Here is a 26,013-nt window from a genome sequence, read left to right on the forward strand (position 1 = left end):
ATGGCTTCTCCTTTCGGCCAATTGGGAAACGGGTCTCAGGACCCGCTTCCTGATTGGCCAGGAGGAGAATCTGTGTGACAATAGCAAATATTCATTCGCTATTGTCACACAACTGGATGGGCTCAGGGCACAGTGCTCTGTGCCCCAAGTCCATCCTTTTTTGAAGCCTATTAGAGCCTCTGGCTCTAATCATGTGCTTAAAAAAAAAAAAATGGAATCCATGCGTCCGGCGTCCTGAATGTGGATAAGGGGGCCAGACACATGGATGGGGGGGCGGTGCCCCTGTGCCCCCAATGGATGGGCCGCCACTGCATCTGAAGCCCTCTCCTCTTGACTTCCGGCATCCGGTGCAGCTGGCTACCCAGCATGCACCTCCTGATCTCGTGCCTGTGCCCTGAGTGGCTCTCTGTCCTCCCGCCAGGTTTCCCTAGCAATGGCGGCATCGGCGGAAGTTCCCGCCTCATTGCTTTAGCAACCTCTCAATCCAGGGGTGGCCCAAGACATTGTGCTGCCTGGGTCCAAGTATAAAATGCTGCCCCTCCCCGTAAAAAAAAAAAAAAAAAGAAATCACACCAAACAAAAGCCCCCCACATCCATTATTTTATATAAATATAAAATGCAGAAAATATTATATATTAAAATGCAGCATATATATATATATATATATAATATATATACTGTTATCTTCTTCCATAACTCACCACCAGACCGGTCCACCAAACACCCACTGCCTGTCCTCAGTCCTCCTGTCACTCCTGTGTCTGCTGCGCCCACCGCCCTAGAAGATCCAGCCTGCCCTGCATGAGATGTAGTGCACCAATGTCTGACGTCATTGCGCATATCACGATCACGTGAGGGATGTTCCCCGGAGGAGATAATCCACCTCCTCATACTCATCAGTTTGCACTATGGGCAGCAGTATGAGATGGGGAAATGCTGCCTGTAACGCGTCACAAACTGATGAGACACAAAACTGCTGGAAAAAAAATCTTGGGAGCCAATTTAAAGCCCCTCTCTGCGCTGCTCCAATGGACCCAGTGAGACCCATGGTAAGGCTGGCCCCATCTCAATCATGACATCCTGATTATCTAATTTGCATCATTTTCTGTCTGGAAATAACGCGAGAGGCGATTCGCAAGGACTCTTGGGATACAGGATGCTGCTATCCCAGGTTCCCCTTGCAAATTGCTTAGTGACGTAATCGCCTCGTCGGCCGCAGCCGCAAGTTCTGCAGAAGAAAAGTTAAAAAAGTTATGTACGATTGCACCTTTTATTACCAATAAAATGTTTTCAAAAAAAAAAAAAAAGGTATGTACAAATAAAAAAATAAAAAAACAATTGCAACATTCAGGATAGGCATGAGAATAATTTGATCTTCAAAAAAAACGGGTGGAACTCCGCTTTAAAGCGGTAGTATACTCTAAAAAAAAAACCTGCAAGACAAAGGCATAATGAGCTAGTATGCATCGCATACTAGCTCATTATGAAATACTTACCTTAAAACGAAGCCCCGACACGGACCCCCGGACACCGCTGTGGGAGCGGACATGATCCCTCGGCGTCTTTTCCGGGTTCGGCGGCTCCAGCGCTGTGGAGCTGCGATGACGTCACCCCGCGCATGCGCGCAGGGTTTTAACTTTCCGGCAACTTCCAGGCAAGGAACTCTGAAGGTCCACCAGACCTTCAGAGCGCATGCGCCGCTAGCGTCAGGGGCTGCATGCTACAAGGTTTAGGAGATATTAATTGTACCTACAGATAAGACTTATTATAGGTTTACCTGTTGGTATAAGTCACAAAAATCGGTATACTACCACTTTAACCACTTGCCGACTGCCTAACGCCGATCTATGTCGGCAGTCAGCCCCTCACAGGCAAAGTGACGTAGGGCTACGTCACTAGCTTGTGAGGGTCTAGGGAGCGAGCGCGCGCCGCCGGAGGCACGGACCCCCCCGCGCGTGTGACCAGCGGACCCGATGTCCGCCGGTCACTCGGCGATCGGCGGGGGAGAGGGAGAATGTCAGGCAGCTTGTGTAAACAAGCCACCTGTCATTCTCCTCTCTGTAAAGACACTGATCACACGGATCTAGTATGTAGATCCGTTGATCAGTGTCCTCACAGCTCAAGCCACAGCCAATCACAGTAGAAAGCACGCCCCTAGGGATACACACAGCCCCTCCCTCCCAAATAAAGTTAACCCCTTCACTACCAGTGTATTTTTACAGTAACAGTGCATATATATAGCACTGATTACTGTAGAAATGTCACTGGTAACCCCAAAAGTGTCACAAATGTCAGTCAAGGGTCCTATCTGTCCGCCCCAATGTCGCAGTACCGCAAAAAAAATCGCAGATCGCCGCCATTACACGTTAAAAAAAACAACAAAAATGACAAAAATCTTTCCCTTTGTTAGTAAACGCGATAACTTTTGCACAAACCAATCAAAATACGCTTTTTGCGATTTTTTTACCAAACATAGGTAGCATAAAACAAATTGGCCGAAAATGTTAAAAAATTTTGATTTTTACATTTTTTTGGGGGAAATTTCATATAAAAAAATGTGAAAAATATTGCTATTTTTGCAAAATTTACGCTCTTTTTTTGTTTATAGCGCGTGATCAAAAAATCGCACAGGTGATCAAATTCCACCAAAAGAAAGCTCTGTTTGTGGGAAAAAAAGGACGCCAAATTTGTTTAGGTACAGCGTCGCACGACCGCGCAATTGTCCGTTAAAGTCACGCAGTGCCGAATCGCAAAATACCCCCTGGTGGGAATGGGGGTAAAATCTTCCGGGGCTTAAGTGGTTAAGGTGATAAACTGGTACCGTTATATTAATAAGTATATCCATGCTTTCACCTGTTAACACTGTGAGATGATTGTGAAGGATTACTACACTGAGAGCCTCCTCTGCTACAATATAACCGAGCAACTAAACGGCGTCAGGCAGTAAAAAGTCTCCAGCACCCTTTAGCCGGCTGGGAGGAGCGAGCAGCGGGCACGTCTAAAGGGAATCCTTCTATGCCCCCCACTCCGTATCTTTCCAAGCACATACTCGTATGACAGCCAACCAGCAGGTCGTGGGCGTGTCTAGGCAGCAAACACGCCCTCCCTTTGGGTTTATTGAGAGTTCTATGAAGAAATCCAGTTCAGAGGGAAAGAGGGTGGGCTATCTCATACACGTCTATGAGAGGGCTAGTATAAAGAGGGAAGAAGGAGCATCTTGCAATCTCAAAGCGAAATCGTTGTGGGGATTTCTGGCAACTAGCAGCGAGAAGCACTATTAGCATCCTGACATTTGCCATTGCAAGTTGCAGACTACTGATTTATTATTATTTTTTTATTTTTATTTTTTTATTTTTTTGTTTATTTCCTGTAACAGTGACAGATGGAAATCTTCTCCTGTGATCAATGGAAAATATAAGTGGCTTGATTATTCCAAGCGGATTGATGTTTTACTACCTTGGAGCACATGATGATGATGATGAAGCGGTGGACCCGGCCGGTGGAGAGAATGATTTACAGTGTTCAGCTTGGAGTTGCTAAATCACCGTCCAGGAGCAACACCTTGTAAAGGGAGCCTTTGGGTTTAGGATTCAGCAAACTGCTCCCGATTGTCGCCGCTGCCAATTTGCTGTTGGATGGATTCCTAGATGCATCAGATCCGTGCTGTTCTGGGGACAGAGTGAAGTTTAAAGCATGGTGGCTTTTCATTGCCTGTATTTTTTGCTAGCTTGAGAGTATCTTCAGATGTTGGTGCCTGCATCGGTACCTGCCTCTATCACTGCTGGAACTAATCACAGGCATCAGATCAAGCTTCTCTCCAAGCCTAATGCAGATCACATTAGAAACTGGCCAGAGGATGGATGGAAGCTGCATCACAATCACTCCACTTTAGCTGCATTAATAACAAGTCTTTTTCTGACTACTAGTTGAAGATCACATCCAGGGGGACTGACCTTTTACTACCAGACTGCGTCTTTTTATTTTTCTTCATCAAAAAAATAAAAAAGGAGCCTAACTGGTACCCTGATCCCTACAGATGCTCCATCCATGGCTGCAGTTAACTCACCTCTGGACTGTAAGTTGCAAGCCCTTTATTACTAGTTCTAGCAACCCACATGCCTTCCAATCTGACTCACTGCATTTAGACTGGACTGTATACAAGTCTGGATTGTCTGTGGGGTGAACACAATGCAATGTGATCATCACTTTGAAAATTAAAAAAAAAAAAATTTAAAAAAAAAAAAATGGATTAGAATGTCACCTCAGCATGATCATCACTTTGAAAATTAAAAAAAAAAAAAAAAATGGATGAGAATGACCCCTCAGCATGATCAGATTGCAATGTGTGTGATACCATTGTATGATTGTACACAATGTAGTTTTTAGACAGCAGCTAGATTTTTTTTATTTATTTTTTTTTATAGAGAGAAATTACATTATTGTTTATTATTATAGTAGAAATGATTTGCATCCCATATCTGTTGGTGTTGCATAAAAAAAAATGAGGTGAGCCACAAGAAATCCAGATTGCAAATGAAGCATGGTAAGGTGGGTAGCTAGCATAAGTAAGGATTGTAGAGACTTGCCAGGTTTAGCATTAACAGGAGACAGAAAGCCCAGGCAGTGTCTTTTAGCTATCAGGGGTTGAAGGTAGGCTGAGTGGTTGCTGCAGCAGCCCTCTTCTACTCCTTCCAGTCCTCCATATCATAGCAGTCTAGTAGCAAAGACACAAGGAATAGGCTCCGATAAGAGGAATGACTCCAGAGTAGAGGCAATGAAGCACAAATTGTATTTGGCAGCTGACAGTGCAGTTACAAGGAATACTGGTAAAGGCTTAGGATTTTATTGGCAACAGTTATATGGATAGGTGCATGATGTGAATCATACATTAGTCAGTGATGATTAGAAAAAGAAATGTGTAGGAATAAGATATCAGGAAAAGTAGCTGAGTGCATCCTATGTGCACATAATATCAGGCATGCTAGTGTGGTTCTATAAGACTGTTTTATTTTTTTTTTGCACACATGACAAGCTTTGCTTAGGGCAGTCACTTTTTGCAAGTCAAATGTGTTGTGTGTTTATGTCTGTATAGACTTATATTGTACTGAATGAAACAAATCTGTTTGTTTGTGTGATTGTGTTGACAGCTGCTGGCTCCAATTAGAAATGAGATGTAAGGCATCTTGCAGTCCATGCACGCCTCCACTTGCAAATCGGCACCATTTCTCAGCGACAACCCTTAAATCCTAAAATCCAAGAAAACAAAGGAAGCACATTATCATGGACCTAAGGGAATTTTACCTGTTGGCTGCTCTTATTGCCTGCTTAAGGCTGGATTCTGCAATTGCCCAAGAACTTATTTACACTATAAGAGAGGAACTGCCTGAAAATGTACCGATTGGAAACATACCAAAGGACCTGAATATCTCACATATCAATGCTGCAACTGGAACCAGTAACAGCCTGGTTTACAGACTGGTTTCTAAAGCTGGTGACTCTCCTTTGGTCAAGGTGTCCAGCACGACTGGGGAGATCTTCACCACCTCCACCAGAATAGACCGTGAAAAACTCTGTGCTGGATCATCTTACGCTGAGGAAAATGAATGTTTCTTTGAACTTGAAGTAGTCATCCTTCCCAATGACTTTTTCAGGCTTATTAAGATCAAAATAATTGTCACAGATACCAATGATAATGCACCTATGTTTCCTTCAACTGTGATCAACATTTCTATACCAGAAAACACACTTGTAAACAGCCGCTTCCCTATTCCATCAGCAGTGGACCCTGACACAGGTTTCAATGGAGTTCAGCACTATGGGCTTTTAAATGGGCAGAGTGTCTTTGGACTGGACATTGTGGAGACACCAGAAGGGGAGAAATGGCCACAGCTCATAGTGCAGCAGGTCTTGGACAGAGAGCAGAAAGACACTTATGTGATGAAAATCAAAGTGGAGGATGGTGGAAATCCTCAAAAATCCAGCACTGCTATCCTGCAAGTCACAGTAAGTGATGTGAATGACAACAAACCAGTGTTCAAAGAAAGTCAGATAGAAGTTCATATCCCTGAGAACGCTCCCATAGGGACTTCTGTAGTACAGTTGCATGCAACAGATGCAGACATAGGCAGCAATGCTGAGATCAAATATATTTATGGTGCCCAAGTGACATCTGCTACCAAAAGACTTTTTGCTTTAAATAATACTACTGGATTAATTACAGTACAGAGACCGCTGGACAGGGAAGACACTGCAATTCACAAGCTAACTGTCCTAGCCACAGATGGCAGCTCCACACCTGCAAGGGCAACCGTAACTATTAACGTGACTGATGTGAATGACAACCCACCTAATATTGATCTCAGGTATATTATAAGCCCTATTAATGGTACAGTGTATTTATCAGAGAAGGACCCTATAAACACAAAGATAGCCCTGATCACAGTGTCCGATAAAGACACGGATGTCAACAGCAAGGTCATTTGCTTCATTGAAAGAGAAGTACCTTTTCACCTAAAAGCCGTCTACGATAACCAGTATTTGCTAGAAACTTCTTCCTTGTTGGACTATGAGGGCACCAAAGAATTCAGTTTTAAGATAGTTGCCGCAGACACCGGAAAACCAAGCCTCAACCAGACTGCCTTGGTGAGAGTGGAATTGGAGGATGAGAATGACAATCCTCCAATTTTTATCCAGCCCGTAATTGAGCTATCAGTGTCTGAAAACAACCGCAGAGGTCTCTACTTAACCACTATCAGTGCCACAGATGAAGACAGTGGGAAGAACTCAGACATTGTTTATCAGCTTGGCCCCAATGCTTCATTTTTTGATCTGGACCGGAAAACTGGAGTTTTGACAGCCTCTAGAGTTTTTGACAGAGAGGAGCAAGAACGTTTTATTTTTACTGTTACAGCCAGAGACAATGGAACTCCTCCACTGCAGAGCCAAGCAGCTGTGATAGTGACTGTGCTGGATGAGAATGACAACAGTCCCAAGTTTACACATAACCACTTTCAGTTCTTTGTATCTGAGAACCTTCCAAAATACAGCACAGTGGGTGTTATCACAGCAACAGATTCGGATGCAGGAGAAAACAAAGCTGTAACACTTTCAATACTTAATGACAATGAAAATTTTGTCCTTGATCCATATTCTGGCTTGATTAAGTCCAATGTGTCCTTTGACAGAGAGCAACAAGGTTCGTACACATTTGATGTCAAAGCTGTAGATGGAGGGCAGAATCCACGCTCCTCTACTGCAAAAGTAACAATCAATATAATGGATGCTAATGATAATAGCCCTGTAGTTATCTCCCCTCCATCCAATACATCATTTAAGCTGGTGCCTCTATCAGCCATTCCTGGCTCAGTTGTTGCAGAAGTTTTTGCTGTGGATGTTGACACTGGGATGAATGCTGAACTGAAATACACAATTGTCAGTGGAAATAACAAAGGTCTGTTTCGAATAGACCCTGTAACAGGCAATATTACTTTAGAAGAGAAACCATCTGCAGCAGACGTGGGCCTGCACCGCCTAGTGGTAAATATCAGTGACTTAGGATACCCCAAGCCTTTGCACACGCTGGTACTGGTATTCTTATATGTCAATGAGACAGCTGGGAATGCTTCCTACATTCATGATTTAATTCGCAGGACTATGGAAACTCCGTTAGACAGAAACATTGGAGACAGCAGTCAACCCTACCAAAACGAGGATTATCTTACTATTATGATTGCCATTGTGGCAGGCGCCATGGTGGTTATCGTTGTCATTTTTGTGACCGTTCTGGTTCGATGTCGGCATGCATCAAGATTTAAAGCTGCCCAGAGGAGCAAACAAGGGGCAGAGTGGATGTCGCCAAACCAGGAGAGCAAGCAGAATAAGAAAAAGAAAAGGAAGAAACGAAAATCTCCTAAAAGTTCTCTGCTGAATTTTGTTACCATTGAGGAATCTAAACCTGATGACACTGTACATGAACCTATCAACGGGACTATTAGTCTTCCAGCTGAGCTGGAGGAACAAGGGATTGGACGCTTTGATTGGGGCACTGCTCCCCCAACAACCTTCAAACCTAACAGCCCTGACCTAGCTAAGCATTACAAGTCTGCCTCTCCGCAGTCTGCTTTTCATCTTAAAGCAGATACTCCAGTGTCAGTGAAAAAACATCATGTCATTCAGGAACTCCCTTTGGACAACACCTTTGTTGGGGGCTGTGACACCCTTTCCAAACGCTCTTCCACTAGTTCAGATCACTTCAGTGCCTCAGAGTGCAGTTCCCAGGGAGGCTTCAAGACAAAAGGTCCTTTACACACCAGACAGGTAAACGAGCACTTTTACTGGTCTATAAGTACTGCATACAAGTGCCCAATCAACCAGTATTAAAGTGCCACTATGTCTTCATACAGTCTTCTTTGGCTTGCTCATGTTACTGAGAGGGAAAAAAAATCAACCCCTTTCTGTTTTTTTTGTCAGACTTTTAAGGACTCATAAGTCCGGAATACATATATGCATACACATGTTTATGCATATATACTTATGTACATTCCTGATTGTACTGTACCATACATGTGCATGTTAAATACCAGAGCCCCACTGTAACCCCTACACTCCAATAATGAAAAGAAAAACAAAAAAAAAAAAAAGTTTCTGAGGACTTTCTATTTGCACACTGAATATGTTACTTATGTTCCACTGACAGACTTCAGAAGATACTGATTTTAAAGTTTTTTTTATTTCATGGACAAGAATTAAATGTTCACAAAAAGGGGTTAACTTTTTTTTACTCTTGCTGGAAAAGTAAGATAATGTATTTTGCATTAAAATGCTAATTGTGAGTAAACAATGCATGACTGGGTGCAATTCACATCTGTCACAAATGTATTTTACATTTGAGTGTTACTTTGCTTTTTTTTTTTCTTTTTTTTTTCTTTTTTCATTCTGTAAATTATTTAAAAGAAAAGCTACAGGTATGATGGACGCATGCTTGTAGCTAAATAAAAGTTTTATGTGTATTCTCAGTCCTGTGCCTTTGCTAGTTCTGCCTAGCTGCACAATGTATTGTGTTCTTCTGTCCTACAAGTATCAAAAAGAAATAAATAGGCTATAATAACTCTTTATACATTTTTTTTCTGTGTATAAATCCCTCTATACTCAAATCAATCTGTAGACATATTTAATAAGGCCAAGAGCAATTAGCAATCAGCAAAGTCTATTAACCCATACTAATTGGCAAACCTTCATTTAATGTTCAAAACAAGGCAAAAAATAATGAAATCTGTCTAGGTGCTTCAGTTTTTTTTTAATAACCATTGCTGCTTGAATTGCCTTATTAAATAAGTGCTATAGTTTTTATAAAATGTTGCTAGATAATTTTTGTTCCCGGTATGTAGGGATAACAGTGATCAGTTTACTATACAGGTCTGTTTAGCATAGAGGGCCTATGGATTTGAATTGCCCCCAGGTTTCTATGGTGTCATACTGAAAAGTTTTCCTATATCGCTGTAGAAATGTGTAGGAACTGTATCACTGAGCATTTGCTGTATTATGCTTGTTCTTATAAAGCAAACTTATACTTTGAGAAAGTGGATTTATTCAAATAATTAGAGGAAAAATTATGCAGAACAAACTCAATCCATTGTAAATATTTCTTCATCTAAGTAAAGCAAAAGCAATCTGTCAAAGCTCATTTTAGCTGTGAAATTTGCCATCTAAAGAGGGATTAGTGATCAGGGAAACTCATATTTTACAAAATCCAGCATTAGCTTTCAGTCCAATAATTCCCTGCTAATAAAGATTTAAATGCAGAGCTGTCTAATTTATTTCATTGAGGCTTGTCTGTTGCCTCTAAAGACCAACGGAATGGCCTGTAGATGGCAGTAAGGTTCTATGTGGCTTGTACTGGCTCGGTGCCAAGTCTGCAGTATATTAGAGATGGGGGGGAGGAATAGATCAGGCTGGATCTACAGCCAAAGAAACCTTTTATTTAATGACAGTTGCACTGGAGCAACCAGTTCTTGAGTTTGTAAAGTAGATCCAGAATGGATAGGGTGTACTGCACCAACTTCCTAATCTTCATCTTATATCCCCAATAAGTAATGGAACTACTGGCATTAGGCCCTAGGAATTGTGGATGCTTGCAGTAGTTGGTAGACGTATAAGGAAATAGAAGGTAGAGTGACTCGCAGCTCATCGTGTCACATGTGCTTTAGTGATGTTTCACACTGTACTTCTTGCACATCTTTAGCATAAGGTCATTTGATATTATTTGAGTGCAGTGCAAAAAAAAAAAACATTAATGGATTGTTGTGTGCAACAGTGCGAAGCAACCAATCCCATTTCACCTCTCATTAGTATAGAGTTAATGGAAAAATAAAAGGTGATTATTGATTGGTTGCCTTTTGGTAACTGCACTTTTTATGTCGCTCCTTGCCCTAATAAATTAGCTCAATTATTTTAGTTTGCGGTCCTATTAACCGTTAGTGAACTGTGTGAATTCAGGTAGCATGTATCCGTGAACAAACAAAAACTGTATTATCAACACTTAAATTTTGACTGCTTTTATTCTGTTTTACATTTATGCAGGAGCTCAGGTGCAAAACTGTCAGTACTATGGCAGCCTAAAATATTGATGTTTTCTGCTGTCTGCTGCCAGATTTAAAAAAAATGAAGTTCTCTGAGCTACTTTAAGCAACACTTGTCTTCCCCTCATTCCTTATGTATAGAGAATAGAGACAGATCTGTTGGTTACTGTATAAGTAATTCCTTTATTTACCATATCAGGCATGCTTTATTGACAGCCGTTTTATTGTAGCTACAGGCTTTACAGTAAGCTGTTTATTGCCGTTCCCTAACTCTGTTGACAGCAATTGGGGAATTCATTTCCTTGGCCCTCGTGAATTTCTGTGGGTAAGAACATGAGATGTTAAAGATATGAAGAAGTGACCCACTTATATGATACATCTATGACATAACTCACTCAAAGTATTCATTTTCTAAGCTGTAAGTTTGGGTTGTCAAACTGTGGCACATAAATTGTTGTGACTGGTGCCAAGTGTCCTTACACCCAGTGTCAACACATTTCTAATTGTGCTTCATTGATGCTAGTTTCCTATCCTATTAGTAGTGACAGTGGGTGGTTGTTTTACATTTTTCACATTTTTTTTTTTTTTTAACCAAACGTGTATATATAGGGACATAGGTCCTTATTTGCTATGCCGCTGCTCTTCTTGACTTAAAATTTTCACATCGCTCACAGTTAACCTGTATATTATCTATACACTGACAGACAATTTGAACATACACATCTCTTTTGTTTCTGGGAGAAAGTTGTATCGCTTAAATCTAAATGTAGTAATTTAATTTAAAAGCTAATTTATTAAATTATTAACCACTCAGAAAGTCACATATTTCTTTTTTTTTATATAAAGGAAATCTACATTTTCTAAATTCCTCTAACCTGATTGGGTGTGGGACATAAGAGTTTTGGTATAACCAATAAAAAGATTGAGATAAAAAAAAAAAGAAAAATGAGTTTTGGTGACCGCTGATTAAGTCAGACAATTATAGGCTGATTGATTGAAGTGGTCATTTTTAAGCTAGCCTATATTCTTCCCAAATATCCAATCGGGTTCATGGAAATTTAAGAAAAAAAAATAAAAATTGCTGTGAAAGGAGTTGGAGGGGTACTGATAAAAAGCATCTTCTTATGGATTTCACTTGCTTGAAGCCCATGTAACACCTGGCTTGGCAAACACAAAGTTAAATTCAGATTCAAGAATTCAGAAGAAAAACATAGACGAAAAAAAAAAAAAATATATATATATATATATATATATATATATAGATTTATATAGCGCCGACAGTTTACGCAGCACTTTACAACTTGAGGGTAGACGGTACAATACACTTTATTACAGTAGGAATCAGAGGGCCCTACTTGTTAGATGTTAGAGCTTACAATCTAAGAATATATATATATATATATATGTATATATATATATATATATATATATATATATATATATATATATATATATATATAATATAAATTATTTATTGTAAGCTCTAACGAGCATATATAATAAAAAAAGCATACTTGTTTCATAAGCAACTGGTTAGTATTATTATTGACTGTTTGTAATTCTACATACTAGTTTAACTCACTAATGACTACAATGCTTTTGTGGCTTTGCATTGAGTGTTTTTTTTTTTTTTTACATGAGGGATGTGAAAAGAAAATTACGTATACAGCTGGAAAGACGGATGTAGAGCTAGATTAGCATAATCCCTTCTGGGAATGGGATGTCAGGCCCTTAGTATTTATAAGGTTAACAGTTATTGTTGATCTGAAATATAGCGCGTTATATGGTACTGTCAGTAATTGTTATTTGTTTATACCAAGAAGTGCCAGCAGGTTCACAGTTCACAGTGCTTAAATAAATTGCCTTTTTTAATACTATAATTTTATTTGTTAATGTAGGAAAATGTCATCTGTAACGGCTCAACTGCATCCTTTTTTAAACATAGGTGACATATTGTAAATTGAATGATGAAAGTGTTCCAAATAATAATTTATTTCTGCTTGCAGAACGGTCTTGCTCATTATTTAAAAAAAAAAAAAGGCCTTTTAAAATTACTTTGAAGCTCATTTTCTCAATGTTAAATGAAGGGTCATTTTGCAATACTGGCATATGAAGTCAGAAATAAGGACAATATCAACACAACACAGTTATTAAAAGTTGAAGGACATTGTCTAATTCAACAGTAAATAACGACCAGAGAGATTTCGTGGGTCCCAGCTGTGGCCCATGACTTCATTCTTATGATTTTTTTTTTTACTCTGCTTAAATCTAAATTCCAGGCAAACATCAAAATACACAGCATTGTGGCCAGGCACTCCTGGCACACAATCCAGACAGGTTCTTTACCAAAGCTTGGTCAGGAACATACCTCCAGCATGCTGATTGGACAATAAAGTAGCACTAGCAAGGTGACAAATCATAATCATGCTTTCTTCTTCTGTCTGTATGTTCACTGCCAATTGAGTCTGATTGGCTTCTTTTGCTGTAACTTTAATTCACCTGCATACTGCTGTATAGGGGATTTGCAGAGATGTTCATCAGAACTACACACACTAAACTCAGTTAAAAAAAAATCTATTTAACTATTTGATGAATACACAACTGATTAAAGTGTATGTCAACCCTAACAATAAACTTTTATTGTTTTTAATTAAATATACCATTGTTTTTTTTTTTAATATCGGTTTGATGAGTCCAAAGAAAAATAGTTACTGATCTTTTCAGAAACTCAAAACTGTTCTGTACATTGTACCCACTGTCTGTGCTGAATCAAGAAGCCTAATCAGCCCTCCTAGTTCTTATCTTGGACTTACGAACAATTACTCTCAGTGATGAGGAGAGGAGAGGGTTTCAGTAAAAGACAAGTGAGCAGGGCTGACACCTTTTCTTTTGACTCTACATTGGTGGCATTCTCTACCACCCCTCTGAAAAGAGGACAGTAGAACAGAAGCTTCCAAGGATTAAGGGGGGGATACTTCCATCTTGTAAATGCATGTGTTTGTTTTTTTTTAATTATTACTTTTTTATTATTATTAATCCTAAGGGGAAATTTGCATGTGACTACTTTGCCAGGTTGCTTCCCTTTGTGGAGCTGAAAACATTTTACAGCATTTTAACAGCTGTATAATTTTTCCACCCCACAAAATGAAGCATTAGGACTGCAGGAATCCATACCGCATTGTAAAGCTGCAACGCTAACAGGACAGCGGGCATCCAGGGAGCAGTAAAAATGTAAATCAACCATCTTTTTTACTGACCCCCAGCCTTCCATGTTAACAAGGCCTAAGAGCTAAGCACATTTTTTTGCAGATCAACAGGTTGTTTTTTTTTTTTTGTTTTTTTTTTTTACTCTAAAAGGATTTTTAAAGAGGTAAAACATGATAGAAGGTGCATATATTCCAGAGATATACTGCATATTTTTAATATTGTATTCCTTCCTGATATACTGTACACTTTAACTGTTGTGTTTGTCTGGAGTTAGGCTTTACAACATTGTAGTTCATCTAATAAAAAAGCAGTTAAAGTGGAAGTAAACTTGTTTTTTATTCAAATGGCTGACATGCAAGGTATTAATGACAGAAGAGCCTCTATAGGTCTCTTCAGCCATACATGCATCCTTCTGCCTATCAGCTGTCATTTTCCCTGAGCTGCACGTGCACAGAGCAGCTAATATTTATGGCCCCGATCGGCCCCTGATTAGTGCCGCGGTGATGTGACTCCTGTGCCCATCTGTAAGTGCGTGGGAGAGGCGTCATCAAGGCCTGGCCTATCAAGTGGCTGAAGGCACAGGACCCTGGAGGAAAACCGGGCGAAGATGGAAGCTCTGGCTGGCTTGGTCCTAGCGCTGCGCTGGGAGGAAAACCAGGGAGAAGATGGAAGCTCTGGCCGGCTTGGTCCTAGCGCTGCGCTGGGAGGAAAACCGGTCGAAGATGGAAGCTCTGGCCGGCTTGGTCCTAGCGCTGCGCTGGGAGGAAAACCAGGGCGAAGATGGAAGCTCTGGCCGGCTTGGTCCTAGCCCTGCGCTGGAGGACACTATATAACGGGTAAGTCTGCTATAATGTACTAATATGCTGTGCACACTAGTACATTGTGGCATAACCCACCTGGGGGGGGGGGGGGGCTTAAAAAAAAAATTATAGCAGACTTTTCTTCTGCTTAAATTGGTGAACTTTTTTTTGATGTATAGTGTAACTGTTACCACCAACTACAATTATGAACACCAACACCAGTGATTAATTGCACTAGGCCAGTGATGGTGAACCTTGGCACCCCAGATGTTTTGGAACTACATTTCCCATGATGCTCAACTACATTGCACAGTGCATGAGCATCATGGGAAATGTAGTTCCAAAACATCTGGGGTGCCAAGGTTGGCCATCACTGTCCTAGACACAAATAATCCAGCACAAATACCCTGAAATCTATAACCATGTTTCTCAAATGTAATAAGGTGTGTAGCCTTATATAAATACTGATGTATACTAAGTACCTACTGTTGTATGTCTAGTCAGCTTATTAGAAAAATGGTATATAGTCATTATCCGCATTTCTAAATTTATTAGTCATCTAGACAGTGTTCTGTTAAGGTCATCCTCATTATAGGAAGGGCTCATATATGTGGAACAACTTCCCATTTTACCAGCTGATATTCTGTTTATACCATTAACCTGTTCTGTGGACACTCCATCTTGGGAACTGAACAGAAATATCATGATATCAAAATGAATCATCTTGTAAATGTTTGAAGAGAACCTGTACTGCAGAAGTTATGGCCAAAAAAGGTAATCAGAGGGTAAAGGACTCGTCACCAGTAGGGTATAACTGATCTTTTCCCCGTTACTGGCTTACTATGCCTTATTGTGTACTGTGTCTCTCTGTTGAAGAGACCATTTATGTAGAGGTGACGATGTGCTTCCACATGTCAGAGTTTGCCCTACTGATGACTGGTGGGGGAATATTTAAGAACCCAATAGGGTTGGGGCCGGAATTACAGATCCACAGAATGACGCAGAGAGGGGGATGCACTGCAAGCCTTAAAGTACAGATTTCTCACAAGCAAGGAACAGTAATCAGCACAATAGTAAAGTCACAAAATCACCCTCTAAATCTCATTAGACAAGAAGTCCCAGGGACAGTGCCCTAGAAGATCTCAGTCTGCAGATACTAATCTACGAGGCTCAAAGTTCAGGAGATGTACTTCTGTTTTCAGGAGGAAGTTACTTTTTTCAGGGCACTGCTCAGGGACATTTACCATTTCCACATGTTCCCTATAGGATGACTCGTCTTTATTTTTCGAGGTCATGTCCACTTTAATCATGATGTATAAGCACAGAAGAGGTAAGTGCTGTGTACATTCTACAGCATTAGGGATTGTTTACATAGTAGGTAAGAACCCTAAAATGCTTATGGAATGCTAAAGGGCAAAAATGTATTTATTTATTTTTTAGGACATTTTCATCATATCTAAAGAGTATGTTTGCCATCTGCAGTAGCATAAACATTTGCCTGGTCGAGTTACATTTACTGCTCTTTGCCATCATTTTGATTTACCTTTCTTCAATTGGAAATGGAGACTCCAGTAACCTCAGTTACATTTGCAAGCGCCAATCAAATTTAAACATTTGCAGTTTGCAAATGATGAATCACTGATTTTATTAACATTTCACAACTGATCCCTGTGGAGACCTGCTTGATCCTACTCTGTCATCTAAGTCTATAATCACTACACATTCAGTGCTCTGCAAATGAGGATTTAAGCGTTAAATCCTCATTTACATATGCTTACGTTCACTTCCCCCACGCGTGCCATGAACTATCGTGACACCCGGGCAAGTGATAGCAATAGATGGTCAGTGAAGTTTTACACACATACACACACATACACACACACATACACACACACACACAAACACAAACAAACACACACATACACACATCTACACACACACACATACACACACATACACACAAACATGCACATCCATCTACACACACACACATCTACACACACAAACACATCCATAAACAAACACACACCACACGCACACACACATACACATACACACACACAAACACAAACAAACACACACATACACACATCTACACACACACACATACACACACATACACACAAACATGCACATCCATATACACACACACATATCTACACACACAAACACATCCATACACAAACACACACACACACACACACACACACACACAAACACACACATACACACAAAAATACACATACACACACACACACACATCTACACACACACACACATCTACACACACACACACACAACCATAGACACACACACACACACACACATCTACACAAACACACACACACATAGACACAAACATACACAGACACACACATCTACACACACATCTACACACACACACACACAAACATAGACACACACACACATCTACACAAACACACACACATATACACACACATCGATACACACACAAACACACACCACACACACACACACAAACATAGACACACACACACACACATCTACACAAACACTCACACATACACACACACATACACACAAACATACACATCCACACACATACACAGACACACACACATCTACACACACACACACACACATCTACACACACATACACACAAACATACACATCCACACACATACACAGACACACACACACACATCTACACACACACACAAACATAGACACACACACACACACACATCTACACAAACACACACACATATACACACACATCGATACACACACAAACACACACCACACACACACACACATCTCTCTCTCTAAATACATTCTATAATTGATCTTTTAATTTAATTTTTGTGGACTTACAGTATAGCCATGATTGACAAATATACTCACATAGCTTTTAGTGATTTCCAAAGTATAAGAATTGAAATGAAAGTAAAATCAGTAGGAATAGTTATATCAAAACTACTGAAAACATATGCAGACTTCTTTAAAGGAAAACTCTGGGCAAACACTTTTTTTTTTAACTGTGAAGTGGGTCTGTGCCTGCACTGCCATGGGTTAACTGCTTGTTTTGTTCTAGGGGAGAGGACAGCCCAGATATACTTACCTGACCTGCCAATCCTCCCTGCAGAAGACTCCCTGCATCTTTTACTTTCCCCCCATCCCCACACTGCAGCAGTCTTGAAAATGGACTGTTCCTGACATCAGCTCCATAGACAGGAAGAGTCCACTGCTGGATTGCGGGGGAGCATGGTTTTCTAGAGGATCAGCAGATCAGGTGAGTATAAACTTTCAGCTCACCCCTAGTAAAAACGAGCAGTTGACTATTGCTGTGCAGGCACAGCGCCGCTGCATGAGGAAAAAAAATGCTGGAGTTGGGTTTTATTAGATAGGTAGAGAAATTAGCGATATGTAAATTGGGGTGACAAGGTAACACTATTAGACTTCATTGCATAGTCAAGCAGTTAGCAAAAATAATGGACTGCTATAGGTTACTGTCCATTACTCTGTTCTTTTTGTTACTGTGCATATTCAAAACTGTCAATTTTTGTAGTGCATGCTGGAATATGACCCATAGCTTTTTTCATTATAGCAAAATGTCCCTGGAATCACAAGGGTGGCATGTTTACTTGATTTCAAGAATGCTCCTGGAGCCCTCAAACCAAGGAGACCTGTTGCTCGATGTTTGAGATAATTAAAATATTAAAGTAACAGCAATATTTCAGTATGAGAAAAAACAGACACCACTTTAGGTTTGGATCCCCTGGGGCTGGTTTTTAGATTATCTTGGTGCAAAATGCTACATGTGAACTTTAAATCTGACTGATAAATAAAGACAACACTTTACCACAAAGGAAAAGGGTAGAAACGAATGCATTTTTTCTATGAATAGCAAATCCTATTTAGCATACAAAATTCATAATAATCTATTTTAAACAAGTTTCACAGCTTATATTCCAAACAGCAGGTGGTGCTTGCAAACATTAGAATATGAGTAACTCTCCCACACTTGCTGTGTCCATTTTGTTTAACTACTTAAGCCCCGGAAGATTTTACCCCCTTCCTGACTAGGCCCTATTTTGCGATTCGGCACTGCGTGACTTTAACAGGCAATTGCGCGGTCGTGCGACGCTGTACCCAAATGAAATTTACGTCCTTTTTTCCCACAAACAGAGCTTTCTTTTGGTGGTAGTTGATCACCTGTGCAATTTTTACTTTTTGCGCTTTAACAAAAAAAGAGCAACAATTTTAAAAAAATAACAATATTTTTCACATTTTTTATCAGAAATTCCCCCCCCCCCCCCCCCCCAAAAAATGTAAAAATCAAAATTTTTTTACATTTTTGGCCAATTTGTTTTCTGCTACATATGTTTGGTAAAAAAAAATCGCAATAAGCATATTTTGATTGGTTTGCGCAAAAGTTTTTGCGTTTACTAACTAAGGGAAAGATTTCTGTCATTTTTGGTGTTTTTTTTTTTTAACGAGTAATGGCGGCGATCTGCAATCTTTTTTGCGGGACTGCGACATTGCGGCAGACAGATCGGACCCTTGACTGACATTTTTGACACTTTTGGGGGTACTACAGTAATCAGTGCTATACATATGCACTGTTACTGTAAAAATGACACTGGCAGGGAAGGGGTTAACTGGAGATGCAGGTGTTAAATGTGTCCCTAGGGGCGTGTTTCTAACTGTAAAGGGGCATGGCTTTTCATGTAACCACAGATATATGATCCTACATAGCAGGATCATATGATCTCTGCAGTTACACAAGGGAGAATGACAGGTGGCTTTGTTTATATCAGCCGCCTGCCTTTCTCCCTCTGCACCGGACAATCGCGAGTGACCGGCGGACATCGGGTCTACCGGTCACAACCGCGGACTTGTTAGGGAACAAGCGGGGGCGGGAGCGCGCCTGCGGCAGCGCGCGCTCGCCCCTAGAGGCTCACAGGCTAGCGATGTAGTCCTACATCACTTTGCCTGTACGGGGCTGACCGCCGCAGTAAATAGTCGTGCGGCAGTCGACAAACGGTTAAAGGCCCCCCCCCTCCCATTTAAATTGTTATGGCTACAGTATTGTTGTATTAAAACCCCACTCTGAGGTCATTTTTACTCCCGACGCCTCCCTACCACTCCCCACTATGTAAACGCTAGATACAAAAAAAAAATCCCTATCTAAATTCCCTTTTTATTTACCTTAATCCACAGTCATGTGATCCCACATCCCCAAGTCTTCTCGTCTTCTGTTCTCTTCATATCTAGGTCCTTATTTGGGTGTCCACATTAATGCCTGCATGATGTCGACACATCCTATTGGATGTCCAGTAATGGGGTCTCTATTAGGAGCCAGAAGGAACTGATATCATCACAGGATGATAATAGAGGACCAGCGATCTCAGGCTCCATCACACCACAGGATTCTCAAGCCCCCTAGATCTGGCTGTGGCAAGGGACCAGGAGGAAAAAGGTGAGTATATAGGACTACACAAGGTAAGAATAAAAATAATGCCTAGAAGGATGGGTTAGAGGTGGGTGGGTGGCAGGGAGGGGTGTGAAAAATATTTTTAGCCGAGAATGGGGCTTTAAGAAATTGCATACTTTTTAACAAGAACAGCATTGTCATATGATTGGGCTTGTTTTTAATGTCTGCTGTGTGTCCCGGTAAGGGACTTATGCTGAAACCACTGGTTGCTAGTGTAAGGCAAGGTACAGTCATTAATAAACACTGGAATTAAATCGATCAGCCATTTGGCTTCCCATTCTACTACAGATCACTGTTTTAAAGATCTATTTAGCATTATGAAACCTGGTATCATCATCAGGGCTATTATAATATTTGTTTCTGCAAAGGTGCAATATTATTCTAGTCTAGTCAAATCTGATCCACTATCTCCACCCATTCCCAAGAAGAAAATTGGTGTAGAAAAGAAAAGAATGTAAAACATAATATAAATACATTAAAAACACCCACCCTTACCATACATCCTCAAGTCATGGGATATTCTAGATGGCATTCATTTCCACAAGCATTTGCAATGTCCTAAAAATATGTGCAATTACATGCCCATGAAATGTCACCATCAAACAATTTTTTTGTCCATACAAATCACATTCCATATAGTCACAAGAATAACTTCTCCTGTGTTCGGGAGTGGACACACTTGGGAAGGATAGGCCAGAACTTTCCTCTCCACTATATAGGATATGCTTCGTCTTGCTGCCCCCACACCGACTGGGGAAGCCTGGTAAACTGGAATCATAAAGAAGGGGCATCGACCTAGTGCATTATCCTAAAAAACTATACTAATTCAATGTAAAAAAAAAAGTAGGTATTGTACTCTCAATGTTACAATTTTAGAAAAGCATAGTGCAACATCAAAAGGTCCTTGCAGAAGTATGATTGTGACAATTAGTCCATAGTCCAACAATCAACTAACAAGGAGATGAAAATTCCATTGGCTGATGCGTTTCGAGGAAGAGCCAAGAGGAAGATGATCATCATTGAAATGCGTCAGCAATAGGATTTTCATCTCCCTGTTAGTTGATTGTTGGACTATGGACTAATTGTCACATTCATACTTCTGCAAGGACTTTTTGATGTTGCAATATGTGATGAGCTTTTATAGAATTGTAACACTGTGAGTATATTATTCACCTTGTTTTACATTTTGATTAAAGTTTTTTAGGATAACGTACTAGGTTAGTGCGCCCCTTCTTTGCTTTTTGAAATCCCAATCCATGTAAGGGAAATACAATTGATAACATACTTACCTTGGTCTTCCTTAGTGCAGGGGAATGATGTCCTCTTCCTGTCCATAAGATCCCACAGAATGGTGAATGTTCCAACTCTAGAGAGAAGATGCTGCAGAAGTCTTGGGTCATCTTAATAGTGAAATTTGGGCTATTTAACATTCCCTTGAATCTCACTGACAAGGGAATGATGCCACCCTTATCTAGGCACCATGGACGGATTCCAGGGGAAAGGTAAGTATATTATCTTCCTTCATAAGTGCGTTGTTCTATATTTCAGCAATTAGAGGAGAGGAGCACATAAAAAGCTGAATTTGCAACTAAAAAATCCAAAGTTTGACTAATAATTTATGAAGATTTTTTTCCCAAAGCTGCAGCAACCTGAGCAGTGTTACTGCACCCTAAATTCAGCTTTCCAAAGCCATGACAATGTATAAACAATGATGATAAAAAAAGTTATTTCCTTAGAATTTTGCGAGATCTCTTTGTTTAAACACAGGATGTCACTGAAAAGGCACTGGTGATGTAGCCTACCCCGAGGGCAGGAGGCTACAGTACCAGTCTCACTGCTTAGTAGGGTGCTAGCTGTGAGTCAAGAGGTGACAGTGGCTCCCAAAACCAAGGGGATGGATCATGAAGCCTGGGAAGCATCAGTTGCATGGAAGAAAGGGCTGGACTGCATGGGCAGGTAAGTATATGTTTCCTAAATGTCAGCAGCTTCATTACATTTCATTATCCTCTACTTGGGTAGTACATATTTGCACTTTAACCACTTCTGGATCTGAAAAATTTACCCCCTTAATGACTAGGCCATTTTTTGCGATACAGCACTGCGTTACTTTCCCTGACAATTGTGCGGTCGTGCGACGATGTAGGCTACTAAACTTGATATCCTTATTTTCCCACAAATAGAGCTTTCTTTTGGTGGTATTTGATCACCTGTGTAATTTTTTTTTTTTTTTTTGCGCTATAAGCAAAAAAAAAGCAACAATTCTGAAATATAGAATTTCTATTCTATATTCCCAATAAAAAAATTAAATAAAAAATGAAATTGTTCATCATTTTAGGCCAACTTGTATTCCGCTACATATTTTTGGTAAAAAAAAATGCTAATTTGTGTATACTGATTGATTTGCGCAAAAGTTATCACATCTACAAACGAGGAGAAAGATTTGTCATCTTTATTTATATATTTTTACTAGTATTGGCGGCGATCAGCGATTTTTAGCGGACAGATCGGACACCTAACTGACATTTTTGACACTTTTGGGTGGACCAGTGACATTACTACAGTAATCAGTGCTAAAAAATATGCACTGCTACTGTAATAATGACACTGTCAGGGAAAAAGTGAACACAAGGGGCGATCAAAGGGTTAAATGTGTCCCCAGGGGGATGTTTTATAACTGTTTGGGGGATGGGCTTGCTGAATAAACACAAAGACCTGTGTTCCTAAATAAGAGGAACATAAGATCCCTGTGTTCATAAATGACAGAACAGCGGTCTGCCGTGTTTACAGCGGCAGACCGCCGTTCTGTCTCCACGGAAGCAATCGCGGGTGCCGGACCCGCCGGTTAGCTTCCCCTGTGACGAATGGGGGGGGGGGGGCCCTTGCTAGCGGTCCTGTGAAGCGATGTACAGGTACGTTGTTTCGTGTGACAGAGCCGACCCACCGCAGTAAAACCACAGCGGCTGGCGGTTAAACACACATATCTGATGTGAGCACATCTATTTATTATTATCTATTGACTCACTGATGTATTAGAAAATACCAGTGCATAGGTGAAGGATGAATCACTTGTATGATGCTGAACTTCAAGTAAACTGGCATAAGCATATTTGAAAGGACAGAGAAATTGATGATTCATTTAGATGAGTCAGGACAAGCTAAAAACAAAACTTACCCTATAAGCCCTTTAATACTTGTCTGCACATATTATTTAACGTTTCAGTGATCATTTGGGAAATTGCTGTTTCTTCAGCACTGTATTGTGCAGGTTTGACAGCGCCAGGAATTGTGCTACTGAATGGCATAGGAGACAAAATAAATTTCAAGGTGCTTTCAGTTATTTCTTTAATAAAGTAAAACAGTAAGTTTTAAAACATGTAAACAATATTTAATGGTTTGCTGTTGCTCCACAACATTTCTGTTAGCTTAGCAAAAACAAGAAACCATCTGTTAACAGACACACTCTGGAACACAGGCTTTAACATGCTTGAATGGTAATTTATAGCATATTAGAATAAAAAAGCTCGATCTCATAGTGTCCATAACTTTGCTCCTATTTTTTGCAATGTTTTAGAAACAGAAAGCTCATGTAGAAAAGGCCATTCTCTAACCCACACCCTTTATTCTAGTTATAGGGCTATGCCTCCTCTATAGTGAAAATAAATAGCCTCAGCAACTTTCTACCAGAACTTATATGTAGGCTATAAATCAGAAAATGGCAGCTCCCATCAAAGGCATCTGACACATAAATGTATCTTAGGCCCCTTTCACACCTGGTGGTCCCTCGGCGGACTTTGTTTATCTCAGCGGGGGATCGATCTGCCGATCCCCCACTGAGCAGGCCGATGGCAGATGTGTCTCCACGCTGTGTACGGAGACACAGCTGTCAGGTCCCGCTGTTCTCTATGGGGGAATCGGATGGGAACTGACCGCCTGTCCGTTCTTATCCGATCCGCTGGACGGATCGGATGTCAGCAGACATGTCTCCACTGACAACCGATGCCCTATAGAGATGCATGGGGCATCCGTTCAGATCCGCCAAAAAAACGGACAGGCGGATCTGAATGTTCCGCCTGTATGAAAGGGGTCTTAGGGTAAGTTCACACTTACTCCAAAAGGAGGCATTTCATTAGTATTTTCAAAGCTCCGCAAACACCTGTCGAAATTGGGTACATTGCAGCACTCATGGTTGTTCGCATGGTTCGCATTAGTGTTGCATCAAATTTGACCCAACATGTGTTGTTTGTCAGTATTTGCTGTCTCCCAAATGCTTACATTGGTGCCAATGTAAACACACTGCAAATGCACTGTAAGGCTCCATTCACACCTGAGCGTATCATTTTCAGGTGTTTTTTTGGAGATTTTTTCGGGCGTTTGTTGGGCTTTTTTCAGGTGTTTTTCAGACATTTTTTTCCGGTGTTTGGAGGCAAGCATTGACATCTAACAAAAATGCTTTTAAACTGCCAAAAAAAGAAGCTCATGTACTTTTTTGAGCTTCAGGCGTTTTGCTTCAGGCGACAAAACGCTCATATGTGGACAGGGGCCATTGAAATGAATGGGATTTTGCTTGTTGGGCGTTTTGAGACTTTAGAGATGAGCGTTTTACGAGCTGAAAAACGCTTAGGTGTGAACAGGGCCTTAATGCATCACAATAGCCCCTATTAGACATGTGCAGTTTGTTTGGTTCCGAATAAATAATCGGATTAATTTTTCATTATTTAGAGATTGATATATCAGAATACCCGAATTGCAGTATAAACAAAGTTTAGAGAATGCTCTGAGTAATGAAACAAAAATTGTCCAAATTTCAGAAATTCTAATTTTCTTCAAATAGAAATGTACATCGAATTCCAGTTGAATTCGAACTGTAAACATATTTCTGAAATCAAAGGCTGTGTGTGTTATTAGAGTACCATTTCGAAATAATGCTGTTTTTGTTAAGCCAAAGATGATTTAAAGAATCAATGTAATCATTTGATGAAGATTTTTCTTTTGTTTGTTCACTTTACCACATTCGAATAAAAAAAAAAAACTAAAGTTTTCGATTCGACCGATTCAAAACCTATCGATTCAAATGTTTCAAATCCAAAAATCAGTAAATTCGAAGAAAATTAGAAAAAGGCATAAAACTAATTCCAAATGCGAATTCTGATTAAAAAACCTGAATACAAATGGAATGAATCAACTGAATTTAATGAAACTAAATAACTAGATTAAAAAATCTAAATGAAACAAAACAAAACAAACCTTTTTTGTCATGCACATGTCTAGTCCCTGTGGTGTTTACAGTGCGCTTGAGATGTGTTTAGGAAGCGTTACTAGGTGAGATAATAATACAAAAATCCATACAATAAAAAAACAGCATAGAGTGGGTGTCTGGGAAGCATTTTTTTTTTAATGTGAACGCCTCAAAAACATGTAAAAAATGTTAACATGTCTTAAGCCCAAACAGGCTGAACGTTGGGCCACATCGGCCGGTTCAATAAAAAAGGGCAGACATTCGGCCTGTGTGTATGGCAGCCAGCTTCCGTCAGACGAGCATGCTAGAAAGCCAGTAGCCACCCGACTCCCAATCAGCGCTCTCAGCCATCAGAGTGTTCTGGCGGGGGGGGGGGACGTTTCCCTCACCAGAACACAACAGCTCAGCGGGGGGAGATCACCAGATCATTAGTACAGCTGCCCTGACCGGAACTGACAGTTTTGGGTTGGACGGAAAGAAAACTCATAGGGTTCTTCCACAAAGGTTTTCCACCCGGTGGACTCTGTTTTGCTAAGCAGGCGGATGACAGGTCCATCTCCGCTTAATTTGTAGAGACGGAGCTGTCAGATCCCCGCTTTCCTCTGCGGGAGATCGGATGAAAACGGACCGCCTGTTCGTTTTCACCTGATCCGATCCTCCAGACAGATGGAAAATAGGGTTTCCATCAGTGGCGGCCCGTCCATTAGGGGCGC

At 40.5% G+C, this 26,013-nt stretch overlaps 1 protein-coding gene across 3 annotated transcripts in view; it reads left to right on the forward strand.

Moving 5' to 3' along the window:
- Nucleotides 1-4,020: 4,020 nt before the first annotated feature.
- Nucleotides 4,021-26,013, forward strand: part of PCDH9 (protocadherin 9) — a 656,718-nt gene continuing 634,725 nt past the window's right edge. For all 3 annotated transcript variants that reach the window (XM_082246747.1, XM_082246748.1, XM_082246749.1), the window contains exons 1-2: nt 4,021-4,075; nt 5,148-8,316. In XM_082246747.1, the coding sequence (XP_082102873.1) occupies nt 5,281-8,316 (3,036 nt within the window). In that variant the 5' untranslated portion in view covers nt 4,021-4,075; nt 5,148-5,280. The remainder of the gene's footprint in view (nt 4,076-5,147; nt 8,317-26,013) is intronic.

This window comes from Pelophylax lessonae (assembly GCF_965119305.1).
Source record: "Pelophylax lessonae genome assembly, chromosome: 2".
NCBI lineage: Eukaryota > Metazoa > Chordata > Amphibia > Anura > Ranidae > Pelophylax > Pelophylax lessonae.